This window comes from Phyllobates terribilis, unplaced genomic scaffold (assembly GCF_046119375.1).
Source record: "Phyllobates terribilis strain yellow unplaced genomic scaffold, ASM4611937v1 Scaffold_11__3_contigs__length_659146591, whole genome shotgun sequence".
Classification (NCBI taxonomy): domain Eukaryota; kingdom Metazoa; phylum Chordata; class Amphibia; order Anura; family Dendrobatidae; genus Phyllobates; species Phyllobates terribilis.
Window position 1 is genome coordinate 165,720,252 of NW_027362771.1, and position 27,659 is coordinate 165,747,910.

The 27,659-nt window shown below is 43.5% G+C and overlaps 1 protein-coding gene across 1 annotated transcript in view; it reads right to left on the reverse strand.

The window, feature by feature from the left end:
* Positions 1-11,806: 11,806 nt before the first annotated feature.
* TSPAN8 (tetraspanin 8) overlaps positions 11,807-27,659 on the reverse strand; it is a 39,337-nt gene continuing 23,484 nt past the window's right edge. The window contains exons 3-8 of the mRNA XM_073651786.1: positions 26,628-26,759; positions 19,850-19,924; positions 19,654-19,749; positions 17,103-17,219; positions 15,704-15,787; positions 11,807-12,349 (exon numbers count right to left, since the gene is read on the reverse strand). Of these exons, the coding sequence (XP_073507887.1) occupies positions 12,296-12,349; positions 15,704-15,787; positions 17,103-17,219; positions 19,654-19,749; positions 19,850-19,924; positions 26,628-26,759 (558 nt within the window). The 3' untranslated portion in view covers positions 11,807-12,295. The remainder of the gene's footprint in view (positions 12,350-15,703; positions 15,788-17,102; positions 17,220-19,653; positions 19,750-19,849; positions 19,925-26,627; positions 26,760-27,659) is intronic.

Genomic DNA, 27,659 nt, shown 5'->3' on the forward strand with positions numbered 1-27,659 from the left:
CGTGAGATTAACAAAATTACTGTACGCAATCCTTACCCACTGCCATTGATTCCTGATCTGTTTAACCAGTTAATGGGGGCCAAGTGGTTCTCTAAAATTGACCTTAAGGGGGCATACAATCTGTTGCGCATGAAGGAGGGTGACGAATGGAAGACTGCTTTTAACACTCCTGTGGGTCATTTTGAGATTCTGGTTATGCCTTTTGGTCTTACTAATGCTCCTGCATTTTTTCAGAATCTGATTAATGACATCCTTAGACCTTTGATCGGTAAAAATGTGGTTGTGTATTTGGATGACATTTTGATTTATTCGCCGGATCTGGAGTCTCATTGGCGGAGCGTGCGTGAGGTATTACAGTTATTAATGGACAATTCGCTTTTTGCTAAGCTGGAGAAATGTGAGTTCGCTGTACAGAGAATTAGTTTTTTGGGCTACATTATCTCCAGCAAAGGTTTTGAGATGGATCCGGTTAAGGTTCAGGCTGTGCAGGAATGGCCTAGGCCTATTGGTTTGAAATCGATACAGAGGTTTTTGGGTTTCGCCAATTACTATAGAAAATTCATAAAAAAAATTTCTAGTATTGTCAAACCTCTGACTGATCTCACCAGGAAAGGTGCTGATGCGGTTCAGTGGTCTTCTGAGGCCATTGAAGCTTTTGTGTATCTCAAGGAGAGGTTCACCTCTGCTCCCATCCTTATGCAGCCTGATGTTACTAGGCCGTTTTTGGTTGAGGTTGATGCTTCCTCTGTGGGGGTTGGCGCAGTATTGTCTCAGGATAACGGGGATGGATTACATCCCTGTGCCTTTTTTTCAAAAAAATTTTCGGAGACTGAACTGAATTACGATATTGGTAATCGGGAAATATTGGCTATTAAACTCGCATTTGAACACTGGCGCCACTTCTTGGAAGGTGCGGAATTTCCCGTTCAGGTTCTTACGGATCATAAAAATCTGATATATCTTGATGCTGCCAAGCGCCTGAATGCCCGTCAGGCTAGGTGGGCACTGTTTTTCTCGCGGTTTAATTTCTCCGTTACTTACATCCCTGGTACTAAGAATGTTAAGGCGGATGCCTTGTCTCGCAGTTTTTCTCCCATAGTCGGTGCTGAGAAAGAGGAGAACATTTTACAAGAAGGTGTTGTGATAGCTGCTTTGGACTCCGTTTTGGAAAATGAGATTCTTAAAGCACAGGAGAATGCCCCTTCTAACACTCCTCATGGGAGGTTGTTTGTGCCTGGGACCTTTAGGAGAGATTTGTTTGTTGAGTGTCACGAATCTCGGTTGGCAGGTCATCCCGGAATCTCTGAGACCAAGAGACTGGTGGGTCGCAGTTTTTGGTGGCCTGGATGGCAGAAGGAAGTCATTAAGTGGGTGCGTCAATGTACTATATGTGCTAGATCTAAGTCCTCACATACTCCTGCTGCGGGGTTGCTTTGTCCTTTGGAGGTTCCCAGTGCTCCTTGGACACATTTGGCTATGGACTTTATAACTGACCTTCCCCCCTCTGAGGGTTTTACTGTCATCTGGGTGGTCGTGGACCGTTTTAGCAAGATGTGTCACTTGGTTCCTTTCGTCAAACTGCCCTGCGCTAAAACTCTCGCTAAGGCCTTTGTCAAGGAAATTGTCAGACTTCATGGCGTTCCTACTGACATTGTTTCTGATAGGGGTCCTCAGTTCGTGGCTCGTTTTTGGCGTGCCTTTTGTGATAGGTTGGGAGTTCATTTGTCGTTCTCGTCCGGATATCATCCTGAATCTAATGGCCAGACAGAAAGGAAAAACCAGGATGTTGAGCAGTTCTTGCGTTGTTTTGTGGCAGACAATCAAGAGGGGTGGTCTGAGTTTCTGCCACTTGCTGAATTTGCTCTGAACAATCATACATCTTCTTCTGCTGGTTGTTCGCCTTTTTTTTGTTGTTCTGGGAGACATCCGTCGTTTGGGTCGTTCTCCAAGTTGGGATCTGCCGTGCCTGAGGAGGAGAATTTTTCCGGTGATTTGGAGAGAGTTTGGACGGATGTGCGTGGTAATCTTCAGGAGGCCAACAGAAAATCTAAAGACTACTTTGATAGGAAACGACAGGAGGTTTTGTTCGCTGTTGGTGACATGGTTTGGTTGTCCTCTAGGAATCTGCGGTTGAGGATTCCTTCAAAGAAATTGGGTCCCAAGTTTGTAGGGCCCTTTAAGGTGCTTCAGGTTGTCAACCAATCTGCTTTTAGGTTGGAGTTTCCTACCTCCTGGAGAATTAATTCGGTATTTCATGTCTCTCTGTTGAAAAAAGCTGTTGTATCGGATTGTGACGCCTCTGCCTCTGTTCCTTCGGTGGTGGAGGACGGGGAATATGAAATTTCTCGCATCCTTAACTCTAGACGGTATAGAGGTAGTTTGCAGTATCTTGTGGCCTGGAAAGGTTTCGGTCCCGAGGATAACTCTTGGGTGAGATCGGATGATGTTTCCGCGTCCAGACTTATCAGAGCGTTTCACAGGAGATTTCCTGATAAGCCTGGTCCTAGGGGATCCGGAGGATCCTCTTAGAAGGGGGGGTACTGTTAGAACCTTGCTCTTAGGTTTTTTTTCCTTTGCTGGTCACATGACCTTGTTGGCCTATTTAATCCTGCTCCGCCCTTCTGGCTTTGCTGGACTTCATTGTATATCTACTTTCTAGCTAGCCTGTGCTCTGTATCTAACTCTGTTAGTTTGCTTGGTCTATGGACCTCTATGTTCTATATATGTTGTTTGTTCGTCTGTCTGCTACTATTTCTGTTAGGAGGTGTCCATTTTCCTCCCAGTCCTTAGTACTTGTAGGGATTCCTTCCCCACATCTATAGGTCTCCGTACAGACTAGCTTAGGACTTTAGCAGGTCTGATCGCAGGATCAGGTTCCCTGTTACATCGTAGGGATTCAGCTGAGTTCTATCGTAGGGACAGATCTCCTCTCTTTCCTTAGCTCTGGTAGCAGAACATAACAGTCAGGGCATAGATGTATCCTGACCGGCTTGGAGCCAATTTGAAGTGGTCCAGAGCTACCAGCTCAAGAGGCTGCGTGGTGACGATGGGCCTCAAGGGTGTCTTCTGGCTGGTGCGGTCCTTCCTCCTTAGGTGACAAGGGCCACAGTCTCTGCACCACTTCTCTACATCCCCTCTCATGCCGACCCAAAAGAACCGTCCTCTTAGCAGGAACTCCAGTTTCTTCCAACCAAAGTGCCCCGCTCTGTCATGGTAAGCCCCCAGGACCATAGCTGCATCCTGCCTCGGGACCACGACTTGCCAGGTCAGTTCATGTGTCCGGTGGTTGACAATCCTTCTACACAGCTTGCCTTCGTAGAGGAACAGCTTGCTCTTCTCTTTCCATAGCTGCTTGGCTTCCTCTGGAGCATCCGGACCTAAGCGGGCGTCTTCCTGGGTCAACAGATCTTTCACCAGGCGGATTGCCGGGTCACTATCTTGGGTCTCGGCCCAGCTGTGGTGAGGTAGGGGATTGATCATAACAGTTGTTAAATCCTCCTCCTTCACACGGTGTGAGTATTGAGCGGCTCCATACCGGTGAAACGCGGGGAGTTCTACCTCATCCAGCTCTTCTGGGTCTTCGTCACCTTCAGGTAAGTGAGGCATTCTCGACAGCGCGTCAGCGTTGGCATTGGTTTTGCCTGCCCGGTACTTGATCACGAAGTCATAATTGGAGAGACGGGCCATCCACCGCTGTTCCAGGGCACCAAGTCTTGCACTGTCTAGGTGTGTTAACGGGTTGTTGTCCGTGTACACAGTGAACTTTGCGGAGGCCAGGTAATGCTTGAAGCGTTCCGTTACGGCCCACACCACCGCCAAGAATTCTAGCTTGAAAGAGCTGTAATTCTCCGGGTTCCTCTCGGTGGGCCTCGGCTTCCGGCTGGCGTACGCGATCACCCTTTCTCTGCCCTGTTGGTTTTGTGACAGTACGGCTCCCAGTCCCACATTACTGGCGTCTGTGTGGAGAATAAAAGGCTGGCCATAATCAGGGTACGCCAGGATCTCATCCCCTGTGAGGGCCATCTTCAACTGGCGGAAGGACTCCTCTTCCGGTTGTTCCCACTTGAAGGGTGGCTTTTGACTTCTGGACTTAGACTGTCCTATCAGGAGGTCCTGCATAGGAGCTGCCATCTTAGTGAACCCGGAGATGAACCTTCGGTAGTAGCCTACCAACCCGAGGAACTGCCTTACTTCTTTGATGTTCGAGGGGCTTGGCCAGCTCTTGATTGCCGTGACCTTGTCAGGGTCGGGGGCTACTCCTTCCGCACTTACCACGTGCCCTAGGTATTGGACCTTCGGTTTCAACAGGTGACACTTTGATGGTTTCACCTTCAGGCCATAGCCTGCCAAGGCTTCGAACACCTCGGCCAGGTGCTTTAGATGGTCCTCGTAAGTCTTCGAATAGACGATCACGTCGTCCAGGTAAAGGAGGACCGTCTCGAAGTTTCGGTGCCCTAGACAGCATTCCATCAGCCTCTGGAAGGTCCCTGGTGCATTGCAGAGCCCGAAGGGCATACAGTTGAACTCACTCAGTCCCATCGGGGTGGTGAAGGCGGTCTTCTCCTTGTCAGCCTCTGCCACAGGAACCGGCCAGTACCCGCTAGTAAGGTCCAAAGTAGAAAAGAAGTTAGCTGATTTTAGTGCGGCTAAAGACTCCTCTATTCTAGGCAGCGGATATGCGTCTTTGTGGGTGATACGGTTGATTTGTCTATAGTCCACGCACATTCTCATGGTGCCGTCTTTCTTTCTTACCAGAACCAGGGGGGCTGCCCAGGGGCTACAGCTATCTCTAATGACCCCAGCTTCTTTCATTTCCCGCAGCATACCCTTGGCGTTCTGATAATGTGCAGGGGGTACAGGCCTGTGTCTCTCTTTTATTGGTGGGTGGCTCCCTGTGGGGATGTGGTGTTCTATCCCTTTTACTCTGCCGAAGTCTAGCGGGTGCTTACTAAAGACTCTCTCGTACTCCTGTACCACCCGGTAGACTCCTTGTTTTTGGTGCAGGGGAGTGGAGTCAGCACCCACATGGAGTTTCTGGCACAAGTCCTCCTTTTGTTTCTGGGAGCCATTACCCTCCGCCTGTGGAGATGGAGGCAAGGGTTCCACGGCCCTGATAGCTTTGTGCTCAACCGCAAACAGTTCGGCAAGTGTAGCGTACCTGGGTAAGTGTACCTCTCTCTCCCCAATGTTGAGAATGCGAACGGGCACCCTCCCATGACGGACATCAACCACCTCCCGAGCTGTCAAAATGGTGGGCCTGCTGTCCGAGTACACGGGTTCTACCATGGCTTGGTAGTCTCTACCTCTCAACCCGATTGCAGTCCGACACCAGATCATCATTTCACTTTTGGGAGGCATGGAAATGGGGAATGGGTCACTCAGTCTTACGCTACCGATCTCACCACCAGACAGTTCTACCTGCTGCTGTCTCATCAGGGCTTTTATCTCCTTATTGAGGACTCTCTGTTGGCTGGAACTAGCATTCACCGCCACCTGTTGTAGAATTACAATTGCCTCTGAAAGACAATTTTCAATCACGTTAGTACCCACAGTTATTTTAGGGTGACTTTCACGACGGTCAATGTCCACAATAATTACTCCCTGTGTCGGTAGTTCAACTTTACAAATTTTAATGGTCATCTCTTTGAACCCCATCTGCGGCACGGCTAAGCCATTACTGGCGATTATGCTCAAGTTACTGTCTGGATACCGTGTTATATCAGCATCAGTCCAATACTGCTTAAAAAGTACGTAAGGGATAGTGGTTACTTGCGACCCAGTATCCAGCAAGGCGCTCATGGGGATACCGTCCAGCACCACGGGTAAAACCGGGCACCCCCCAACGTACTTATCACGCCAATTATAAGGGCCTGGTGATCTTATGCCTGGGGGTCGGCCCTCTGCCCCAGGTTGGACCCGTTTAAATTACAGTACCTGGAAATGTGTCCAGGCTTGTTGCATCGACGGCAAATGGGCTGTCCATCCTCTGCGTAGCGGTCTGTGGGCCTCCCTCGGAACGACGGGATCCTCCTCTGTCGACGCCATGGGACATCCTCCGGACTTGAAGCCAGCTCGATGGGTCTTGACGGGTCCACTTGTAACGTCTGGACGCTCCTGGTCAGCTCCTGGACTTGGTGATGCAGATCTTTCGACGGGGCTTGGTTCAGGGCCTGTGCATCAGCCCCCACGGAGTCCATAGTGGAGGGCGCCACATCCTGGTGGTAGGTGAGAGCAGGGCGCCGGGGGTTTATAGCGCCACTTGTTGCGGGTTCACGGAGCACCTTATGGCCCTGTCCTTGAATTGGGCAAAGGTCAGGTCAGGGTTCTGAAAGAACATGAGGCGCAGCTGGGTCCTGTGGGCGCTAGACAGCAGACCTTCTATGAACTGTTCTGTTAGTAGCTTATCCGTATCCTGCATGCTGCCAGGGTCAGCTTGTTTGATGGCCCTCAAGGCTTCCTGCAAGTTTAGGGCATAGTCTCTGATGCTGTCCTGTGCCCGCTGCTTACATCCATAGAACCGCATTTTAATTTCAGCGGAGGTACGGGTATCAAAGGTACCTCGCAGCCGGGCCAGAATGTCCTTCACAGTCCTTTTCTCCTCAGCGGGCCATGACTTTACCTCCCTTTGGGCTGCGCCAGTTAACTGCCCTGTTAGTATGCAAACCTTCTGTTCCTCTGTCAGGGGGTAAACTTGGAACAAACTGTATAGCCTTTCCTTAAAATCAGTCAGGGCATGGGGCTCCCCTGAGTACTTAGGCAGCCAGGCCGCTCCAGGGATGTAGGGCAGGGAAAGTGGCATCACCGCTGCTGCAGCTGCGCTGGTGGTAGTGGGCGCCTCTGTGTCCGACATCTTCCTCCCCCCTAGTTAAGCGCGGCCTACCTTCCGACGATCCTCTTCTGTAGGCCGCGGCTCCGCTGATGCTGCTCCGGACGAGGACCTTGCGTCGCGTCCTGGTGACGTCAGCGTCGCTCTCTCTCCCTTCCAGGACCTTGCGCAGCGTCGGTGCGTGGGGCGCAGCTTCGGGTCTCACGCGGTTTGGACGTCCACGCCCCTCTTCTTCCCGCGCGGCGTCCTGAAGATGGCGTCCGATGGCGGGAAAACGGCTGAAGATGGCGGGAACCGACGGAAGATGGCGGGAAAGCGGCTGGAAATGGCGGGAAACGGCTCCGGATGGCGGGAAACCTTTTTTCAGGTGCGTGTACAGTCTTTTTCAGGCACGCAATACCTGTTTGTGGCGGGTTGGTTACTATCCTGCCGACTACGCCAAAGCTGACTCGCCCCCTGGGCCGTGGGGCACTTGGATCCAGGCAATAGGGGAACGACGGGGGTAGTAGTGGCGACCCGGTCCGTGGCTCAAGGTGGTCAGACCAGTGGTAGTCCCTTTATAACTTTTAAGTGATGTCCGACTATGCCACCCGTGGATTGCGGTTATTAGGAACCGCCGCTGCAAGGCAGACCGCTGGGGCTGATGATGTATGCAGCTGGGATAGTGTGACTCCCCACGGGAAGAGTGCGGCCCCAGGGCAGTATAATGGAAGATGGGGGTGATGGTGTAGGGCGTCCCAGTACCGTTAGTGCTGGAGGAGCAAGGAGCACGCAGACAACAGGTTGCAGTCCAGGGTCTTTACTAGAACAGGTGAACTGACCCACAAACAGCCCCGGCTAGAAGGGGACCTGGATGTCTGAGAGCAATTGGGAAATTGGCCCTGGTCAGGGTGAGGGTGTAGGCCTACCGTGCTCTCTGCGCTCCTTCTGGCTATCTCCTCCTGATAGGGTAACAGCCCACAGTCCGAGCTCACCTTGTATTCTCGCCTGTATGGCCTGCAACGTGGGTCCCTTTCTACTCCCGGCCTGGTACGGCTTTGCTGGTCCCTTCTGTTGTGGCAGAGCCTCCGGGCTTCTTAGGCCAAGGAACATACAGTCCCCTGCGGACTGGTTATCTGCTGCAGGACGAGGAATCCTCACGGCCTCAGACGCCAAAGTCTGGTAAATGGAGTTCTTTGTCTGCCAAGACAGGCTCACTTCGCCTCTTTTCTCTGGCTTGTGGCTCTTCTACTACCACATGTCCTCTTATGGTGCAATACAACTGTTCCTCACTGCTCTGGGACAACTCTCAATCCTGAGACAGGTCGTCCAGTTCTCCCTAACCCTGCCCCCAGTACCAGCTTTTATAGGGGCAGCCTGCTCCCCCTACTGGCCTGAGACAGGAGGTATTGCATGCTAATGTTCCCCTGACTAGAGAACCTCCCCCTTGCTCTCAGACACAGCTTTATTATATTTGTGGCATCCAGGCCAGGGTGACACAGATGAGTACTGAGCTTTATCTCCTGTTGAAGTGAATGTACTGTAGTATTCAGGCAGCGGCCACCATGTAATGTATGGGATTGCTGTATGTAGCTCGTACATCACTTAGGCTAGCTGAACTGTGTCCATGCACCAAGCCTACAGTATATGTCTGGAAATTTTTCCAAATTTATGCTGTAATGTCACCACGGCTGACCATTCACCAGACGCAGGCTAAAGGTGTGTTCTTTCAGCCTCCAACTGGCCGACATGCACTTATGTAACTGTATGGAAAAAGGCAGCAGAATGCAATTTCCTATACAGCAGAACACTGTAAAGAGATGTACATATCTCTTTACAGTGAGTGCCTATAGTGAACGGATGCTTCACAATCCATCCTTACAGTGCACACTGATGGGCGCATACATCCAAAGTGGATTTATGCTGTTTTGGATGCTTTGTGGCTCTGCAAATGGTGTCCACAAACTATTCTGCTCTCTAAAAACCAAATGGCACTCCTTCTCTTCTGAGCCCTGCCATATATCCAAACAAAAGTGTATGACTACATGTAGGGTACTGCCGTACTTGGGAGAAATAGCATAATTATTTATGGGGTACTTCTTTTTATAGCCATGGTAAGGATGAAACATTTTGATCTAAATCTACTTATTGAATCAAATGTAATTCCTCATTTTCTCACATCCCAATGGCAAAGAAATTGGTAACAAACTTACAGGATAAAAATATTTATTAAACCCCAAGATGAACTCCATGTGGGGTGTAGCTTCCACAATGGGGTCAGTTATGGGGGGTTTCTCTAGTTCTAGCATCTCAGGGGATCTGCAAGTGTCACCCACAAACCATTTCTGCCAAATGTGTGCTCCAAAAGCCAAATAGCAATACTTCCCTTCTTAGTCCTCCCATGTGCACAAATAGTAGTTTATGACCACATATTGGGTATTACTGCATTTGGAAGAAAACTGTTTTATAAATGTTGGGGTCCACTTCCTCCTATAATTCCTTGAGAAAATGAAAAATTTGGGGGTAAAACATTTTCATGCAAAAAACAACTTTTCATTTTCACGTCCCAATGTTATATTCTGTGAAGTGCCTGTGGGTTCAATATGCTCACCACACCCCTAGATGAATTCTTTGAGCTGTATGGTTTCCAAAATGGTGTCATTTTTGGAGGGTTGCTGCTCTTCTTGCAGCTCAAGGGCTCTACAAATGCGGCATGGTGCCCTTAAACTGGATTTCTCACAGACTTCCGGGAGAAGTCCGTTGTCAGTGATCAGCACGGTGTCCTGTACGAACCCCGAACTTTACAGTTTGGGTTCGCTCATCCCTACTGATAGTGCTTCTAGCAAGGTGTTAATTTACAACGGTGGTTATAGCAATGTATTTATGTACTGATGGTGGTTCTAGCAATGTATTCATGTACTGATAGTACTTCTGTCGATATATTCATGTACTGATAATACTTATGCCCATTTATTCATGTATTGATGGTGATTCTGGTGATGTATTCATGTATTGATAGTGCTTATGGTGATGTATTCATATACTACTTGTGGTTGTAAGGCTGTATTTCTGTACTGTTGATGGTCTTGATGGTGTATTCCTGTAATGTTATTTTATCTGATCCTGTGCACATGTAGCAATCCATTACTTTTCAGATAATGTAATACATGACTATGTTAATAAAGCATTGTGCCATCCGACCAGTTTAGGATTGCTACCTTTATATTTATGTTACGAGCTTCAATTATAAAATTAAGCACTGTAGCATGCTAAATCCTAACAGTATGTAATATACTCACTGTCAGGATTCAGCTCTGCTTTCCAATTCCAGTGATCATCACATGACCACTCAAATGTAAGGATGAGCGGATCTGTGGAAGTTCAGGTTCTGGTACACTACCCAAACCTTAGTCCAAAGTTCGGTTCGAGTACCAGAACTGTACCCGAGCTTGAACCAGAACACGAACCCCAATGAAAACAATGGAGATCCGAACTTTGGATCTGGAAAAAAACATTCTCTCTCTCTGCCTCTCTTGTCCCCGGACTTTCACTGGAGCTGCAAACATTGCAACAGACTTCAGGGAGAAGTCTGTGTTCGACGTTTGGCACCGGAAACTAACTGTCCAGTATGAACACCGAGCTTTTAAGTTCGGGTTTGCTAATCTCTGTTCATATGTGATTTTCATACTAATGGTCACGTGTCAAATAGTTTTTCTTCCTGTTTCCCTCAATGAAGGAGGGGATGTAGTTTTCACTGAACACTAAGACAATCAGGAAGAGAAGTTAGTCAGCGTTAGGTATGAGCGGACCAGAACAAGTTCGGGTTCTGGTACCAGACCCGAACTTTAGTCCAAAGTTCGGTCCGGGTACCAGAAATGTACCCTAACTTGAACCAGAACCCGAACCCCATTGAAAACAATGGGGAGCCAAACTTTGGAGCAGGAAAATCTCTCTCTCGTTCCCGGACTACCCACAAAACTACGAACATCAAAACAGATTTCCGGGAGAAGTCCGTGTTCGGAGTTTAGCGCCGGACACTAACTGTCCGGTACGAACCCTAAACTTTTAAGTTCGGGTTCACTCATCTCTAATCAGCATTTAGTTACATCCTGTACCACTGGCAGTGCGGATTTATCCCCATTTCTTTAAATTTTGCATGTTACTACCTTCTGTGGGTCTGCAGCAGCCAACTTCTCTCGCTAACACAGGGGTTGTGACCTTCACAACCTTTTAAGGTGAGCATAATCTGCTGTTTATTTCCCATTTTTACCCCGGACAAGACCCTATTGTGCTCATTATCTTTCCAGTTTCTACTTCAATCAAGCCTATATTGCGTGGAAAAGCCTTCCACTACATTTGCGGCTTACATAGGAAGAGCTCTGGATGCATACCCTGAGCATATCTGTAAAGCCCCCTTCACCCAACATATACAAAAACAGTTCATGTTTGCATGACTTGGGGATTCATCTATCCATATCTATCGTATATATACAAGTATATACTGTATATATACTGTATATATATTACTTTTTTTTCCCAAAAATTTAGTGTGTAATATAAGGTATACATTTTATTTTTTGCTGTGTACCTTTCTATGTAATAGCATACTACCCTCATATGACTGAATTATACTCTTAGCATATGCAGGATTAATGGGGTGTTATATATACATTCAGCATATACACTGGGAGCATTTTGAACGTAGGGCAATAACTTGATATGAACAAGCTATTAGAAATGAATAATTGCATCTTAGTGAGTTGAAATTGCTGAATGCAATATTTTTGTTTACAAGTTATTATGTGCTTTAGAGGGGTTTTCATCTTATAATCAGCTATACCCCCCAGTGCATCATATGCATCATTCACATAGTATATCACTGCTCATTAGACTGAATGCAAATCTAGAAAGCTCAGAATATAGTTTTATGAAAACATCATTTTCAGTGTCCATTTATTTGTTTAGTCATGACTTTTTTATCTAAATGTTTAATTCAATTTGATGTCTGCATACATTGAATGAATTATAAGCATCTTTTATTATAAGAATATCGTATACAAAGCATTGTATTTTATGCAAACTTTCTTAAAGTATCCATTTGTTTCTAAATATGTTATCAATAGAATTGATTTACTAATGTCAGAAATCTGTAAGAATAATTCTATGAAAAAAACAACATAAGGAACTGAACTTTGACATAGGGAACTGGATATTCTGCATCCAACATTACGTTTTATCTAAGAATACAGCATTTTCCTACAATCATTTCCAATATAATACATGGATATGTGAACTCTAGATATTGGAGTATCTGCACAGACAAAATGAATACATGTTGGATTATAACATTATATGTATGTGTGGGTGTATGTGTCCTCTAGTATAATACAATAACGAGTTATAGGACAAAACAAAAGTGTTTTTCCCTAGTGCAATTTCTGGCATATTGACGTGAATTGCTTTGTTTTGCTTGATGTAATCCAAGTCTTCTTATTTCTTTTTTATCTGACAATACAAAGTCATGGAAAAACCAAGGCCAAAGAGCTGTAAAGAAAAAAATATATAAAGATTTTACCAACATACTCATTGCTAAAGTGCTCACAACCAGTGAAAAGCATCTGCTATTGTTGCAGGCATTTCAGCTTGTTAAAATACATAAAGAAGAGGGTTTAACTTTATGTAACTAATGAAGTGATTTATTATAAAAAGGCCTGAGCTACTTGATAACTCTGGATGTCATGTCCTGCAATGGCTGCAGCCAGTGGAGTGCATAATGTGTGTAACTTAATGTAGATATGAAACAATACCCAGTAGATATAGGACTGCAGTCCATCGGTCAGGTCTGTGCACTGTGAACACTGGATGGGAGCTCGGCGAATCTCTTACCTTCCAGAATCCCTGGCGTCGATTTTGATTTTCCAGGCTGGCGCAATGTCTTCTGTGCATCAAGCTGCCCAGATGACATCATGCCAGCCGTCCAATCAAAAGCCACGTCAGGTAAGAGATTTGTAAGAGTCCCATGAATCGATCAGCTTATCTCTTATACCCCAAATCTGCAGTTAATGTGACTATTCTGGCTTATACCACAAAACAATACGTATGGAGGATGATTATCTGCTATTATGGTACTGCTAGATGGTGTGGCATCAATAGGGCTAAAGCTTCACCCACCAAAGGCCACACAATTGTGAAACGAAGTCGTGCTGCTATTGGCCATCATGATGGAGTTTTGGCCACATGCAGCCGGCCACACTATCTGTCCCTATCCTTACTGTTACTTAGTGTCAGCTGTTTGGCTGCTTTTGAAATCATCTCATTAGAGTAGATCTGTGATTACAATAAAGTTTCAAACTGGTCCCCAGTGGGCACCTATGCAGGAGTGGGCTCTCTACCCCACTATATGAGCAGTAACTGGCACAATACACTTAAAGGGAACATGTCACTAGCTTTTTTACCAAAATAACCTAAGGCCACCACCTTTCATCCCCATGTGACAGCATTCTATAATGCTGCACATATGACTCCAATTTGCCCTGCAAGGCAAAAAAAAACACATTTTATTATACTCACCCACAAGGCCGTCTGGTCCAATGGGCATCACTAGTCTTGGTCCGGTACCTCCTCTCTTCTTGTGATGCCGTCCTCTTTCTGTGCTTCGTGTGGATGACGCATCCTACATCATCCACACAGTGTTCCCCTCCGCTCTTCTGCGCAGGTGTACTTCTTTCTGTCCTGCCGAGGGCAGACTAAAGTACAGCAGTGTGCATGCGCTGGCATTCTTTTGACCTTTCCCGGCGCATGCTCTCTCCAGTACTTTGCTCTCCCCTCAGCAGGGCAGAAAGAAGTAAACCTGCACAGAAGTGCGAAGGGGAACGCTATGTGGATGATGTAGGACACGTCTTCCACACAAAGCATAGGAGGACAGCATCGCAAGAAGAGAGGAAGTGGCGGATCAAGACCAGTGACGCCCATAGGACCGGACCACCCTGTAGGTGAGTATAATAAAAGGTCTTTTTTTTGCAAAAAAAAGCAAATTGGAGTCATATGTGCATCATTATAGAATGCTGTCACATGGGACTGAAAGGTGGTTTGCTGGTTATATGGGAAAAAAAACTGGTGACAGCTTCCCTTTAATTCACTATGTACAGACAACGGCAGCATCTCATCACTTATTTAACAAACTATCCATTTTTTTATCATGAAGAAACATAAGTACATTTTCACAAGGAATGATTTCTTTACAACAATTGCAGTAAGGAGGGTTGTGTTAAATGTGTTATGCAATCAGTTAATGCAACAGTTACTTACAGTAGCTGTGGCTACCTCAGATATGTATTCTACAGATGACTACACATTTACATATGAATGACCGTTAAAATCACATGTGCTTAAAGGGAATGCATTGTTGTACAAATAACATTTATTTCATGTATTCAGTGCAAAAATTAAGTAACTTTATAAACAGTCTTGTTTAAAAATGTCCTTCCTTTTTGACTCATTAGTTAATCAGTTAATATGTGTCTCCATATTTTACTAGAAATCTTTGCTTTATCTCTTCCTACAGTCATCATCTTTTCCATTTGTCCTCTACTTCTAACTAGCCTTCTAAATAATGGAACAGGAAATATGGGACAGATGTAAGGGAGTAGACCTGTAGAATAGGAGGCACATTCATATTTGTGTTAGGCCTCATTCAGACGACAGAGATTTTTCTCATATGCAAAACCCTATCAGAGTTTCATCAATGTTCTTACACAGTTTCATCAGAGTTTGGTCAGTGTCAGTTTTGACCATAAGAGTTTGGTCAAAGTTTCATCAGATTTCTTGGATGAAAAAAATGATGAAGGTTTCTCAACTTTCTCATGTCAAAGAATCCAAGAAAAATGGATGAAAAACATGGATAGAACTCGTATGAGAAAAACTGATGTCTGAATGAGGCCTTAGAAAATGAGGTACACTAGTAGGGTGTTAGGTTGAATACCATAAAGTAACCATGCACTTTCAGCAGAAGACTGGCATCAGATGGGTGCATTTTCCCTATTCTTTAAAATATAAAATGCACCAGAAGTTGAAACAATAATACATTAGAAGTATGATTATCTAAAAATATGTAGGTGAATCATGAATTGGATAACAAGGAACGTAAATGTGAAGTGTTTTTTTTGTAATGTTCTTCTTGTTGTTCGTGAATGAACATTATCCAATGTCCAGTTTAAAAAAATTTTTATCTGGACATTCAACACGCCAAGTAGTGGTTTGAATACAATCTCTGACGGTCCTGGAGGCACCTGTGGTTATAATGAAAGGTTCTTGGTTCCATGTGCTTTTATAGTTGTGACTCTTCACAATAACCAAAGCTGAGGATCCCTGTATTATTTAACTCATTGTGAAAAAAAGCATAACGCCATGTGCCGTGTTCTACTTTCTATATTAGTCTAGAACATGAATGATCATTAGGACAGGTCCCAAGGTTACACTTTGTAACCCAGTGTTCAATAAGTGTAAAAACCCTTTAACTGTTTCTTTAATGAACAATACAGTCATGGAAAACAATATTGAGTTGTGCCATATAGCAAATCCAACTCTACTATAGGGCAGCACGGTGGCTCAGTGGGTAGCACTGTAGCTTTGCAGCACTGGAGACCTGGATTCAAATCCCACCAAAGACAACATCTACAAGGAGTTTGTATGTTCTGTCCATGTTTGTGTGGGTTTCCTCCGGGTTCTCCAGTTTCCTCCCATTCTTCAAAGACATACTGATAGGGAATCTAGATTGTGAGTCCCAATGGGGACAGTGCCCATAATGTCTGTAAAGCACTGCAGAATATGATGGCACTATATAAGCAAAGCAATAATAATATAGTGATGGTGTAATAATTTCAGATCCTCTAACATTACCTCTACAACCGCCAGCCCAAAAGCGATTCCAATTATGATTATCAGATGGCTTTTGTAGTAGTCAACAAACACTGAAGCACATGTCTGTGAAAGAAAACACATGTAACAAATGAATTGTTCATTAAGCTAGCAATAATAAGAATGTATACTGTTTAATATTCTTTTCTATGGAAAATACAAATATGTCACATGCATCATATATTCAAGCAATGCTCCTGACCTAATGTACTAGCAGTACTCATAATCTCTTTAATATAACAGTATTTGCTATATTGAATCTGTTGTTTTGAAGCTGTTATTAACATTTTTTTTCCTATAACATTATTGCCACTAAAAGGAGCTGTCAGGAAATATAAAATATTTAAAACTACGACAACATTTGATAAATTAGAGACCAAAGAACATTTAAATTAGAAATAACTAAGGAAATAAATTGAAATGGAACAGAATGTGACAGAGCTTTCTCCTCATGTCCCCGTGTGCCAAAGTCATGTGTTTGGGGATGACTGTGCATTAAGATATCTTAACCCCAACAAGGACAAGGCAGTTTTGGTTTTAAAGACATGGCATAATGTCCTTAGTTGTGTATGACAACTTGAATTTTTTGAACTCAGTTGTTCTTAATATGGGTGTCATTTTTGGTAGACAAACAGTACATTAGCATTTAATTTATAAGTTTTTAATTTGCAGAAATTCAGTTTTAATTTTGATTTTGTTTTTATTTTTATGGCATACATGAATCATTGTAGTTTCTTTTCTCCCAACACCAACATCAACAGCCCTTTTCAGATATATACCAACAATTTGCCAAACTAGTTGGGTTGAGCAAAAATATTCATGTCGGTGACACCAGAACCCTGAGAACCTTCTACTGTTTGGGGCATCCCTTACACCTTTTGTGATTAGTAGACTCAGTGCGATGCACCTAAGAGGTGCCAGGTATTTTATAGATCATACAATTTGACAGTGAGGGTGGTCAATGAGTGGAACAGGCTTCCATGAGAGGTGGTGAGTTCCCCTTCAATGGACGTCTTCAGAGGCTGGACAGACATCTGTCTGAGATGATTTAGTGAATCCTGCTTTGAGCAGGGGGTTGGACCAGATGACCCTGAAGGTCCCTTCCAACTCTACCATTCTATGATTCTATGTTATGGGAATGTCACAGGCTTTGATCCGACTGACATGGAGTACCAATGGGGCCCTGGACTATGGTCAGAAAATCATTTGTTTAACTCTACAAATTAGTCAACAAATAAAGTTAATTAGGGGGTTAGAGCTGGAAGCATAGCTTATGGAGGTATGTGCTGTAGCATCATATACTCATTCTTCATACATATACTTATTGAGCTACGATTCGCTATATTCTTGTGCAGCTGGTTCATAAAAGGAACACTCTTACCTGCTTATAGATCCCCAAATTACATTTGTCTCCTTCAGTTAGTGGATTACAAATACATGATTTTGGAGGAATGACTCCCCAGTCCTTAACGCCATTAATAACACCACAACACTTGCTCTAAGAAATAAAAAGATGGAGACATTTAACTGACTTTCACATCAATAAAACTGTGAATTTCTAAACAGATCTGGGCCAACAAATTAATAAGTATTGAATTCTAAGGCCAATAATTACTTCCAAACACAGTGCCACAGATGTAATGTAACAATCGCAGTAGCAAAAAAAGGTGCCAATGCTACCGAGTCTGTTGAGGAGGGAGGAGGCTCATTAATGCCAGAGCTAGTTTCAGTTGGACGTATGTTCTCGGATGCGCTTCCGGTTGAAAGCTGTTGCAGAACACTGCCACTGCCGTCCTGCCCTGCACTTAGTCTACAGCTGCAGGCCTGTTACAGGCTTACTACAGGCTCACAGCTTCAGAGCCTGATGACATCCTGGCTGCACAATGACATCACTGCAGTTCACCATTTACAGCAGCAAAAGGATAAAGATGGAGCTGCTCAACATGGGAGCAGGGAGCGGTGAGAGATTTGCTTGATTTTTTTTTAAATCATACTGTGCACAATGGGGACATGACATTATTAGTCCATAAAGAGGAACATTGTTAATTTATGGGGGCCTCATTGAGGGACATTATTAATGTATGCAGTCACATATAAGCACATTATTAATTTATTTGGGTTATATATGGGGATATTATTACTGCATGGGGGCCACATAGAAAGATCCTATTCATTGATTGGGCTACATAGTGAAACGATGTGAATGTACGGGGCTATAAAACAGAATATTACTATAATTTCCATCTGTATGGGGCCATAATAGATGGACAATACTACTGTATTGCTGCCACAGTGAGGGCAAAGGAGACATAAGCATTACTACTGTATGGGGACACATGGGGGAGCATCATTACTGCATTGTATTTTATTTTGAGGGATACTGTTACTGTGGGACAAAAGTGAGACACTATTACTGTAAAAGTGGAAAGCGTGATCTGGAAGCAATATCAGCCATAGGAGTCTGCATATTATATTTTGCAGAGACGAGCCGTAGAACACATAAATTACTTCAATTGGGATGTCATTGATGAGTCATTGGAGTTATTTGTGCCATACATACTGATACTATATGGTCATTGTATGGAGATAATATAAATGTTAGTACTGTGATTTTTGTTAATGACCAGTATGGTGTATGATTTGGTTATTATGTGGTAGTAGTTTATGGTCATGGTGTGGCTGCATTTGTCTCTTGTATGTGGTATTTTTGTTATACTTGTCTTGGTATAGTTGGTTTTGTTAAGAATCAAGTTGGTGGTAATACTCAGGTACTATGTGTGGTAATATATGGCATGGTGTGGTGATGTTATTTGTGATATTACTGTTAGTACTGCTAGTCTTGCTATAGTGGAGTTTGCTCAGTAACAGTATAATGTTATGTTTTATTCGGTAACTATATCACTATATTTTTCTAGAAGTATTACTTAGAAAATCTGTGTAGCATGCTAGTAGTGCAGACCCCAGGTCCTAATTTTCCCCTCGGGCCCATAGGATTTTGGTTATGCCACTGCTCACATATAGTACTGCAGCTCAGTCCCATTTAAGTGGACCCATCCTACAATATCACACACAATCTGTGGATAGGTGTGGTGTTGTTTCGGGAAGAAAGCACCTATGGTTTTCACTTAAAAATCATGTTTTTTTTTTACCTCTCAGGCTTAATGGTGTATTCCAAAAAGGAGGGGTTATCACCTGTCTACCCAGATAGGTGATAGCTTCTTGATTGGTAAGGGTCTCCTCAGCAGAGAGGTTCCCAGTGATTGCAAGAACCAGGGGCAATAGTCCTCCATTTAAATAGAACATCAGTTTAGCATCTGCTTCTCCATTCTTTCTCCATGGAACTTTTGGAGATAACGGAGTACAGTCCCATAGAGAATGATCAGACTCCTGCTGATCTAACAGGTATCTATCCTGTGGCTAGGTTGTAGTTTCTTCCTACTTGAATTCCTCTTTAACTCTTTGGCTTTTCAATCCTGAAGAATATAAAACCCCTTATGTTAAAGGAGTTGCCCAGGTATTATACACCCAAACAACCCCTTTAAAGAAACTATTAATGCAATAATGAGACCTAATGCTATAATGTAACAGGCTAAGCACCCTATTATCTAACAGCTTTAAGTCAATAATGTGCTCATCTGATATATGATTAAATATTTCACACTTGATATTAAGATGTAAGTAAAGTGAGCGACATCATAGCTTAAGGTTCTGCACCAATTACAGACATGACTCAAAGACCTCCACATTCAAGATCATAAGTGAATACATTCTCTTATGATACTTTTCTTTGTCCTTTGCAGTGCTGCTTCTTCTACACATTCATTATAACTAACCTCATATAAGAGATTGATTCTAGCATTCTAGATTCTGGAGTATTGTACCTTTACAATAGTCAGTGTATCTGTATACAAAGGAAGATTTCTCAGACTTACCTCTTCTTGGATCTTTTGTAATGCTTGCTGCAAATCTTCACTTTGTTTATCTAAAGGCAGAAGCTCATGCAATGTCTTGTTCACTTTTTCTTCCAACTTGTAAGGAAAGCAAAGAAATTATTCTGTTAAAATAATGTTGCTCTAATTTATAACTGGCAGCAAACAATTTTATATAAAGTATGCGTGTTCATCCTACCTGCGGTTTATAAACAATCCCCAAAATCCCTGCTGTTAACTGAAGTGCCAGGATCAAAAATAACCCAATGAAGAACTAAACGGAGACACAAAGGGAAGATTTGGTGAAGAAAAAATAAAGCAATAATGAAATAAATAATTACTAAATTCAGGTCCAATTGGCTCACAATATAATCTTATCATTTTAACTTGTGTTGTAACCTATTCATGTAATTGCCATTTATTTTATACATTACAGAAACATTTTCCAAACTGCAATTATTCTAATGAGCCCCGACGAGATTCATTTCATAATCACTTGCACCTTGGTCCAATTTCATGATTAGGTGGTAAACCTATTAGCAGTGGCGTACCACTAATAGCGGCAGACCACGTGGCTGCTGGGGCCCATGAGTCTGGAGGGTCCTGGATGCAGATACAGTTGAAAGCAATGATGGAAGAGGGAGCTGTCAGCTGATGCTCCATCATTCTCCCTGTGCGTCTGACGTCTCAGCAAAGCATGCGTGACGACATCATTACATCTCGATTGCTGTACCGAGCAGTGTAGACAACACGCTTCAGAGACCAGTGCAGTGGGGAGAGATTAGTATTTTTTAAATCATTGAGTTCTTTTTGGGCCATCAAACTATTTGAAGGGCTATTTGTGGGGCCATCATACTATTTGGATGGCTATGTCGCGGGTCATCAGACTATTTTGGGGACTATGTGGGGCCATCATACTATTTGAAGGGCTATGTGTGGGGACTAGTGATGATCGAGCATGCTCGGTTAACCCTTTCACCGAGCATGCTCGGGTGCTGCCCGAGCATTTTGAGCGTGCTCGACAACTATGTTCGAGCTGCTGCAGCTGCATGTGCCGCGGCTGTTAGACAGCTGCAAAACATTCAGGGATTGCCTGTTTGTTAGGAAATCCCTGAATGTGTCACAGCTGTCTAACAGCCGAGACACATGCAGCCGCAGCTTCTGGAACATAGTTGTCAAGCATGTCCAAAATACTCGGGCAGCACCCGAGTGTGCTCAGTGAAAGGGTTAACCAAGCATGCTCAATCATCACTAGTGGGGACAATCATATTATTTGGAGGATTATGTGGAAGGTCATCACACTACTTAGAGGGCTATGTGGGCCCATCATAGTATTTGGAAGGCTAATTGGAGGGCCATCATACTATTTGGAGGGCTATGTGGAGGCCATAATACTGTTTGGGGTGGCATCATGCTATTTGGGAGCCATCATATTATTTGGAGTGCTCTGTGGAGGTCATCATGCTACTTAGCCATCATACTATTTGCATGGCTGTCTAGGGGGGTCCATCATACTGTTTGGAGTTTTATGTGTTGGTCATCATACTATTTGGGGGGGCATCATACTATTTGGAGGGCTACGTGGAGGCCATTATACTATTTGGAATGCTATGTGGGGGCCATCATAGTATTTCGGGGGGCATCATACTATTTGGAGGACTATGTGAGAGCCATTATACTGTTTAGAGGGCTGGCTATGTGGGTGCCAATTATACTATTTGAAGGGTTGTGTGGAGTTCATTACACTGTGTGGATGGTTGTTACGGGGCCATTTTACTGTCAGGAGGACTAAATGGGGACTATTATACTGTTTGGAGGGCTAGTAGAAGTCATTATAATGTGTGCAGGCCATTATACAGTGTGGAGGGTTGTGTGGGGGCCACTATATTGTATGGAGGGCGATTATACTAAATGGAGGGCCACTATAATGTATGGAGGGTCATCATACGGTATGGAGGGCTGTGTGAGGGCCATCATATTATGTAGCGGACTGTGTTGGGATCATCATACTGTTTGTAGTAGATTATGGGGGCAGTCATACTGTGTTGAGGTCACTGTGGGAGTATCATAATTTGTGGGGGTACTAGGATACTAGGATCATCATACTGTGTGTGCGGAGAGAACTATGGAGGAATTCACCTAGGGGGTATCTTAATGTATTTGGGGGAGCACTTTTGTTGGCATCATACTTTATGGGGGCATGAAAGGAACACTAAGGGGCTTCAATGGGTGCAAAATTACATTGTAAAGGCTGCAAAGTTGTGGGTTATGCTCTTCTGTGACCTCACCAAATATTATTCTTATTTTTTTGGGGGGGGTGGAGAGGCAGGCCCAATTAGGACTTCTGCTGTAGGGTCCCTTGATTTCTATGTACGTCCTTGCATAAGTGTGTATTTAGATTGCCTATAATGGGTAAACTGACTCTGAGCCCTCCTGGGCAATGTATCAGGAAGAAATTATCCAATGGAGGCTTATGATTATCCAGACAAGCACAGAATGGAAGAGGGTTCACTCAAGAATACATCCAAACTATAAACACAATGGTATGTGGACATGATAAATATTTGCTGCAGACATTTCTGCATCAAAAACATGTCTCTTGGCAGGAAAAATGCGAATGGGTTAAAAATGCAGCAATATCACTAAAAGAATTGACATGCTGCAGATCTGAACGTGGTTCAAATCTGTAAGGAAAAAAGTAAAGAAGCATGAGACCTCATTCACTTTACTGAGACAGTAAAATGCTGTGTTTTTCTCTAAAACAAAAGTGCAGAAAAAGCACGAGGAATAACGCATGAAAAAAGTGATGTGCGAACATACCCTAAGCCTGCTGTATTCCTTGAAAAAACAGCACAATATTTTTTTGTGTAGTTTCTTCTTGCATCTGTTTAGACCTGGACTGACAGAGTTAGATGAGATACCTTGTGTTGGCAGAAACACTTATTTTCTTAGCACATACATAGATTTATGTGTGCATTGTGGTTTTTGGAACTGCCCTTGTGTTATTTTTCTCTGAGCTTTTCTTAGAATGTGGTTTCAGCTGGAAATGTTCAAGGTAGACCTAGTAAAAACATTACTTTCATGTCTAGTCTATAAACATTTTAAGAACAGCACTTTACAGCATATTTTATGTCTTATTACCCTGTGATATGACATTTTCCAGATTTATTTATATGTATATTAATTTAGTTAAGCGAGTGTTGGAACAATATTATATGAGTCATACTAGAATATTTTAATACACACATATTTATGCGCGTTTGAATATTTTTCCATATGCATAGCTGGTAAACTTAATCCATTGAAAGCACAGGAAAACAGTGAAAAGATCCAAAATTCACTGAACACTAAATGAATACAAGTTTTGGACAAAAAAATGGAGAATTTTGTTTGTCAAGCTCCGAAATGTCTTATTTGCTGTGGTGAGTCACGCAATACTGGAGGATAGCCTATGGGAAATGATTGGTTTGCATGTGAAAAAACAGATAAGATCGTGCTAAAACAATGGTTGGATAGATATGTTTTTCCATAGAAAATTACGGAACAATCCTCTAGGTTTCTGTGGGATGAACACATGCCAAAGGTGTGAATTGTATTTATATATTTTATGCCACAAGTAGCATGGAGACATGTGATCTACGGATGCTTGGTAAGACTCTGTTCATATTAGTGTTTCTGTGTTTTTACTTTTCTTTGTTTTTACAGAAAGAAATAGAACCATTATTGTTGCCCGCCCTATTTTATTCTGAAAATGGTACTCGTATATTTTATACTGCCAAGTAAATAGTCACAAAACCTTCCCTTTTTCTTGTTTCTATCATAGAAGTAAATAAAAATGGTTGTATTGTTCCTATATCTGTAGCAGCAGTGGCAACTAAATCATTTCTGCATTGGGTCCTTTGTCATTTTAAAAGCAGTTTCCTACTATCAATTAGATTGATTATAAGGGCGTGGGCTAATACATTTACATAGTTCACAATTATTGATAGATTATTAGAAAGAATTAATTACAGTAGTTGCTTTATGATGGTGCACAACATTTTTTTGTCCAAGGGCCACAGTGCCATACTGAACCAATCCCAAAGACCGTAAAATAAATTAAAGGGGTACATCCATAAATACATCACTAGAACCATCATCAGTACATTAATACATCACCAGAACCAAGTTTTGAATATTTGAGGAGGATTTGTAGAGTTTCTGCTTAAAAAATAATCAGTATGAACACACGCTAACTTAAGCTGAGTTTTTGCAGCAGACACTCGCCAAATCCTTCTCATAATCTCAAATCTCTAAATTGTTTGGATTTTTAAATTTTAACATAACCATGAAACACATTAAGGATTGTTACATGTGTACAAGATCAGAACCACTGTCAGGACATGTATGTGGCACCAGAACCACCATCAGTATATGAGCGCAGAGCCAGAACCACTGTCAGTACATTAATGCAGTGCCAGAGCCACCATCAGTAGATGAATGCAGCACTAGAACCACTGTAAGTACATGAATGCAGTGCCAGAATCACCATCAGTACATGAATGCAGCTCCAGAGCCACAGTTAGTACATGTATATAGCACCAAGCTTAGTACAGTGATCAATTGTAATGTCAGGTCAGCCCATATAGAATTGTATTGCTTGAACCTACAATTCCAAGTATGTCCTTAACAATGGTAAGGAAATGCTGGGAGTTTTTGTTAACAGCCATCATCAGATTGTGGACCTTACAGGAACCACAGCACTGATCAGACTGAAGGCAGTGTCACAAATAAACATTTACATCCAGGTACCTTATAGGTGACATCCTCTCTGATTGAAGTTCTTCCTATCTTTTTTGTTTCCATGTAGTACAGACTCCATAATGAGATTTCAAGCCCAGAGCTAATCTCTGCAGACTTCTCTTTTCTCTGTTTTCAGTAGCAATTCCTGACATGGTGCCATTGGAAATAAAAGTATCATTATACTGCCTCATAAATATAAATATTTCTCATGCTGTGCCCCAAAATAAATATTTGCCCCTTACTGTGCTTCTCCACAGTATCCACTTATACTCCCTCTCTCCACAATGTCAACCAACTCACTTCCCCTTTCCATAATCCCCTCCCCACACTACCCCTCTCCATAATTTACCCCCATACTGCCCCTCTCTATAATATCCCCCCACACTGCACCTCTCCATAATATCCCCCACCATGCCCCTCCATAATATTCAGCCACAATGCCCCCTCCATAATATTCACCCACAATACCCCTCTCCATAATATCTCCCATACTCTGCCCCCTCCATACTATCTCCCCCACACTGTCTCTCTCCATAATATCACCAGCACACTGTCCCTCTCCATAATATCTCCCCCACACTACTCTTCTTCATAATATCTGCCCCACTGCCGCTCTTCATAATATCTCCCCCAAACTGCCCCTCTCCATAATATCGCCCCCATGCAGTCCCTTTCCATAATATCCCCCACACAGCCCTTCTTCATAATGTTCCTTCACACTGCCCCTGTCCATAATATCCCCACACAGCCCCTCTTCATAATATCTCCCCCACACATCCCCTCTCCAAAATATCACCCCCACGCTGTCTCTTTCCATAATATCCCCCACACAGTCCTTCTCCATAATGTTCCCTCACACTGCCCCTCTCCATAATGTCCCCCCATACACTGCCCCTCTCCATAATGTCCCCCCCAACCTGCACCTTTCTATAATTTCTCCCCCACACTGCCTCTCTGCTTAAAGTCCCACCATACACTATACTATGCTTCCTTTTGCAATACCATCCAATTGCCCCATAGTGTCCCCCATTACTCCAGAATGTCCCCCATTGCCCCATAATGTTCCACATTGCCCCATAGCTCCATATTGTCCCTCATATTGTCCCTATTGCCCCATAATGTTCCCCAAAAAGCCATCATAGTGTCCCTTAGAAAGTAACACCAAACACAAAACAAACACATTTCATCTTCAGCTCCCCCTGGTGTGCTTACTGGTGTAACCAGCTCGCCACCTCTGCGGCCCGGCGCCAGCAGCCATATGATGATGTCAGCAGCGTGGGGACCTCATCATGCAGTTGCATATCGGGACCTGGGCTGACGAGCACTACGCTGCTCCTGTTCTGGTGCCACTGTGTTCAAATGTATTTGTGTTTGAAAGACATGAATATATTTGAATTTAGGAAGGTTAGGAAGGAGGGAGCGGTGTCTCCCGGTCAGCTCCGTGAGCCACACAACATTCTTGAGCCATATGTTGTGCAGGCCTGCGCTATGGGATGAGAGGGTCCTTATACAGTTCTTACAAAGGGTCCTATTACAGTCTGTATCTGCCCCTCTATAGGACAGTAGTACTGGAATGTTAGTATAAAGTGGCTGTACTATTTGTGTGTGGTTTAAAGGGAATCTGTCAGTAGGATCAACCTCCAAAGTCTATATGAGCACGCAGGTCATAGAAAGTTGAATAAAATTATACCTTGAGATCTGCGATTCCAATGCCTTATTCCAGAGAAATCCATATTTTTTCTTATTGTATGTGAGCTGTTAAGAACTAGAGGCCTGACACAGATCCAGGTCTTATTTTAAATCAAAAGTGATGTTACCAATGTGAGATGTGGAATGACTGAAAGTCTGCTGTCCTGATTTACATGTCTCTCAATGCCCACTTTAATTTAAAATAAGCTCTGGAGGCAGATTCTCATGCAGATCAGCATCCGGCACTTAGATCCTAACAGCTGAATAGCATATTAAAATTATTGTGAATTTCTCTGGAATAAGACATTGAATCATAGATATCAAAGTATCATTTTATTGAGCTTCCTATGACCTACATGCCCATATAGACGGCTTATTAGGGTTTATTCTAATGACAGATTCCCGTTAAGTGATATATTACAACCATTACATTGTGTTTTAGTAACACCAGATACAGATATTTTATTAATTCTGATATATTTAACCTGCTAACCAGAAATACATACCAGAAGAAGAAGGCAACGACTTTCCTTTATAGCGCCACAGCATCCAAAAAATCCAAGCACCATAATAATGGCTCCCACTGCTATCATGACATCAATTGCTGTAAGCACACCACTTCCTTGTATATTGAATTTCTAGAAGAAAGTATGAAATTAGCAGAGCAAGTAAATAAAACGTAATATAGAGGCTAAAAGGGATTTTGTCAGCATGTCATATGCACATCATAGAGAAGGGCCCTCTGCTTGGCATATTCACATCATAGAGAAGGGCCCTCTGCTTGGCATATGCATATCATAGAGAAGGGCCCTCTGCTTGGCATATTCACATCATAGAGAAGGGCCCTCTGCTTGGCATATGCATATCATAGAAAAAGGCCCTCTGATTGGCATATTCACATCATAGAGAAGGGCCCTCTGCTTGGCATATGCATATCATAGAAAAAGGCCCTCTGATTGGCATATTCACATCATAGAGAAGGGACCTCTGCTTGGCATATGCACATCATATAGAAGGGCCCTTAGCTTGGCATATGCACATCATATAAAAGGGCCCTCTGCTTGGCCTATGCACAACATAGAGAAGGGCCCTCTGCTTGGCATATGCACATCATATAGAAGGGCCCTCTGCTTGGCATATGCACATCATAGAGAAGGGCCCTCTGCTTGGCATATGCACATCATAGAGAAGGGCCCTCTGCTTGGCATATGCACATCATAGAGAAGGGCCCTCTGCTTGGCATATGCACATCATAGAGAAGGGCCCTCTGCTTGGCATATGCACATCATAGAGAAGGGCCCTCTGCTTGGCATATGCACATCATAGAGAAGGGCCCTCCGCTTGGCATATGCACATCATAGAGAAGGGCCCTCTGCTTGGCATATGCACATCATAGAGAAGGGCCCTCTGCTCGGCATATTCACATCATATAGAAGGGCCCTCTGCTCGGCATATGCACATGATAGAGAAGGGCCCTTTGCTTGGCATATGCACATCATAGAGAAGGGCCCTCTGCTTGGCATATGCACATCATAGAG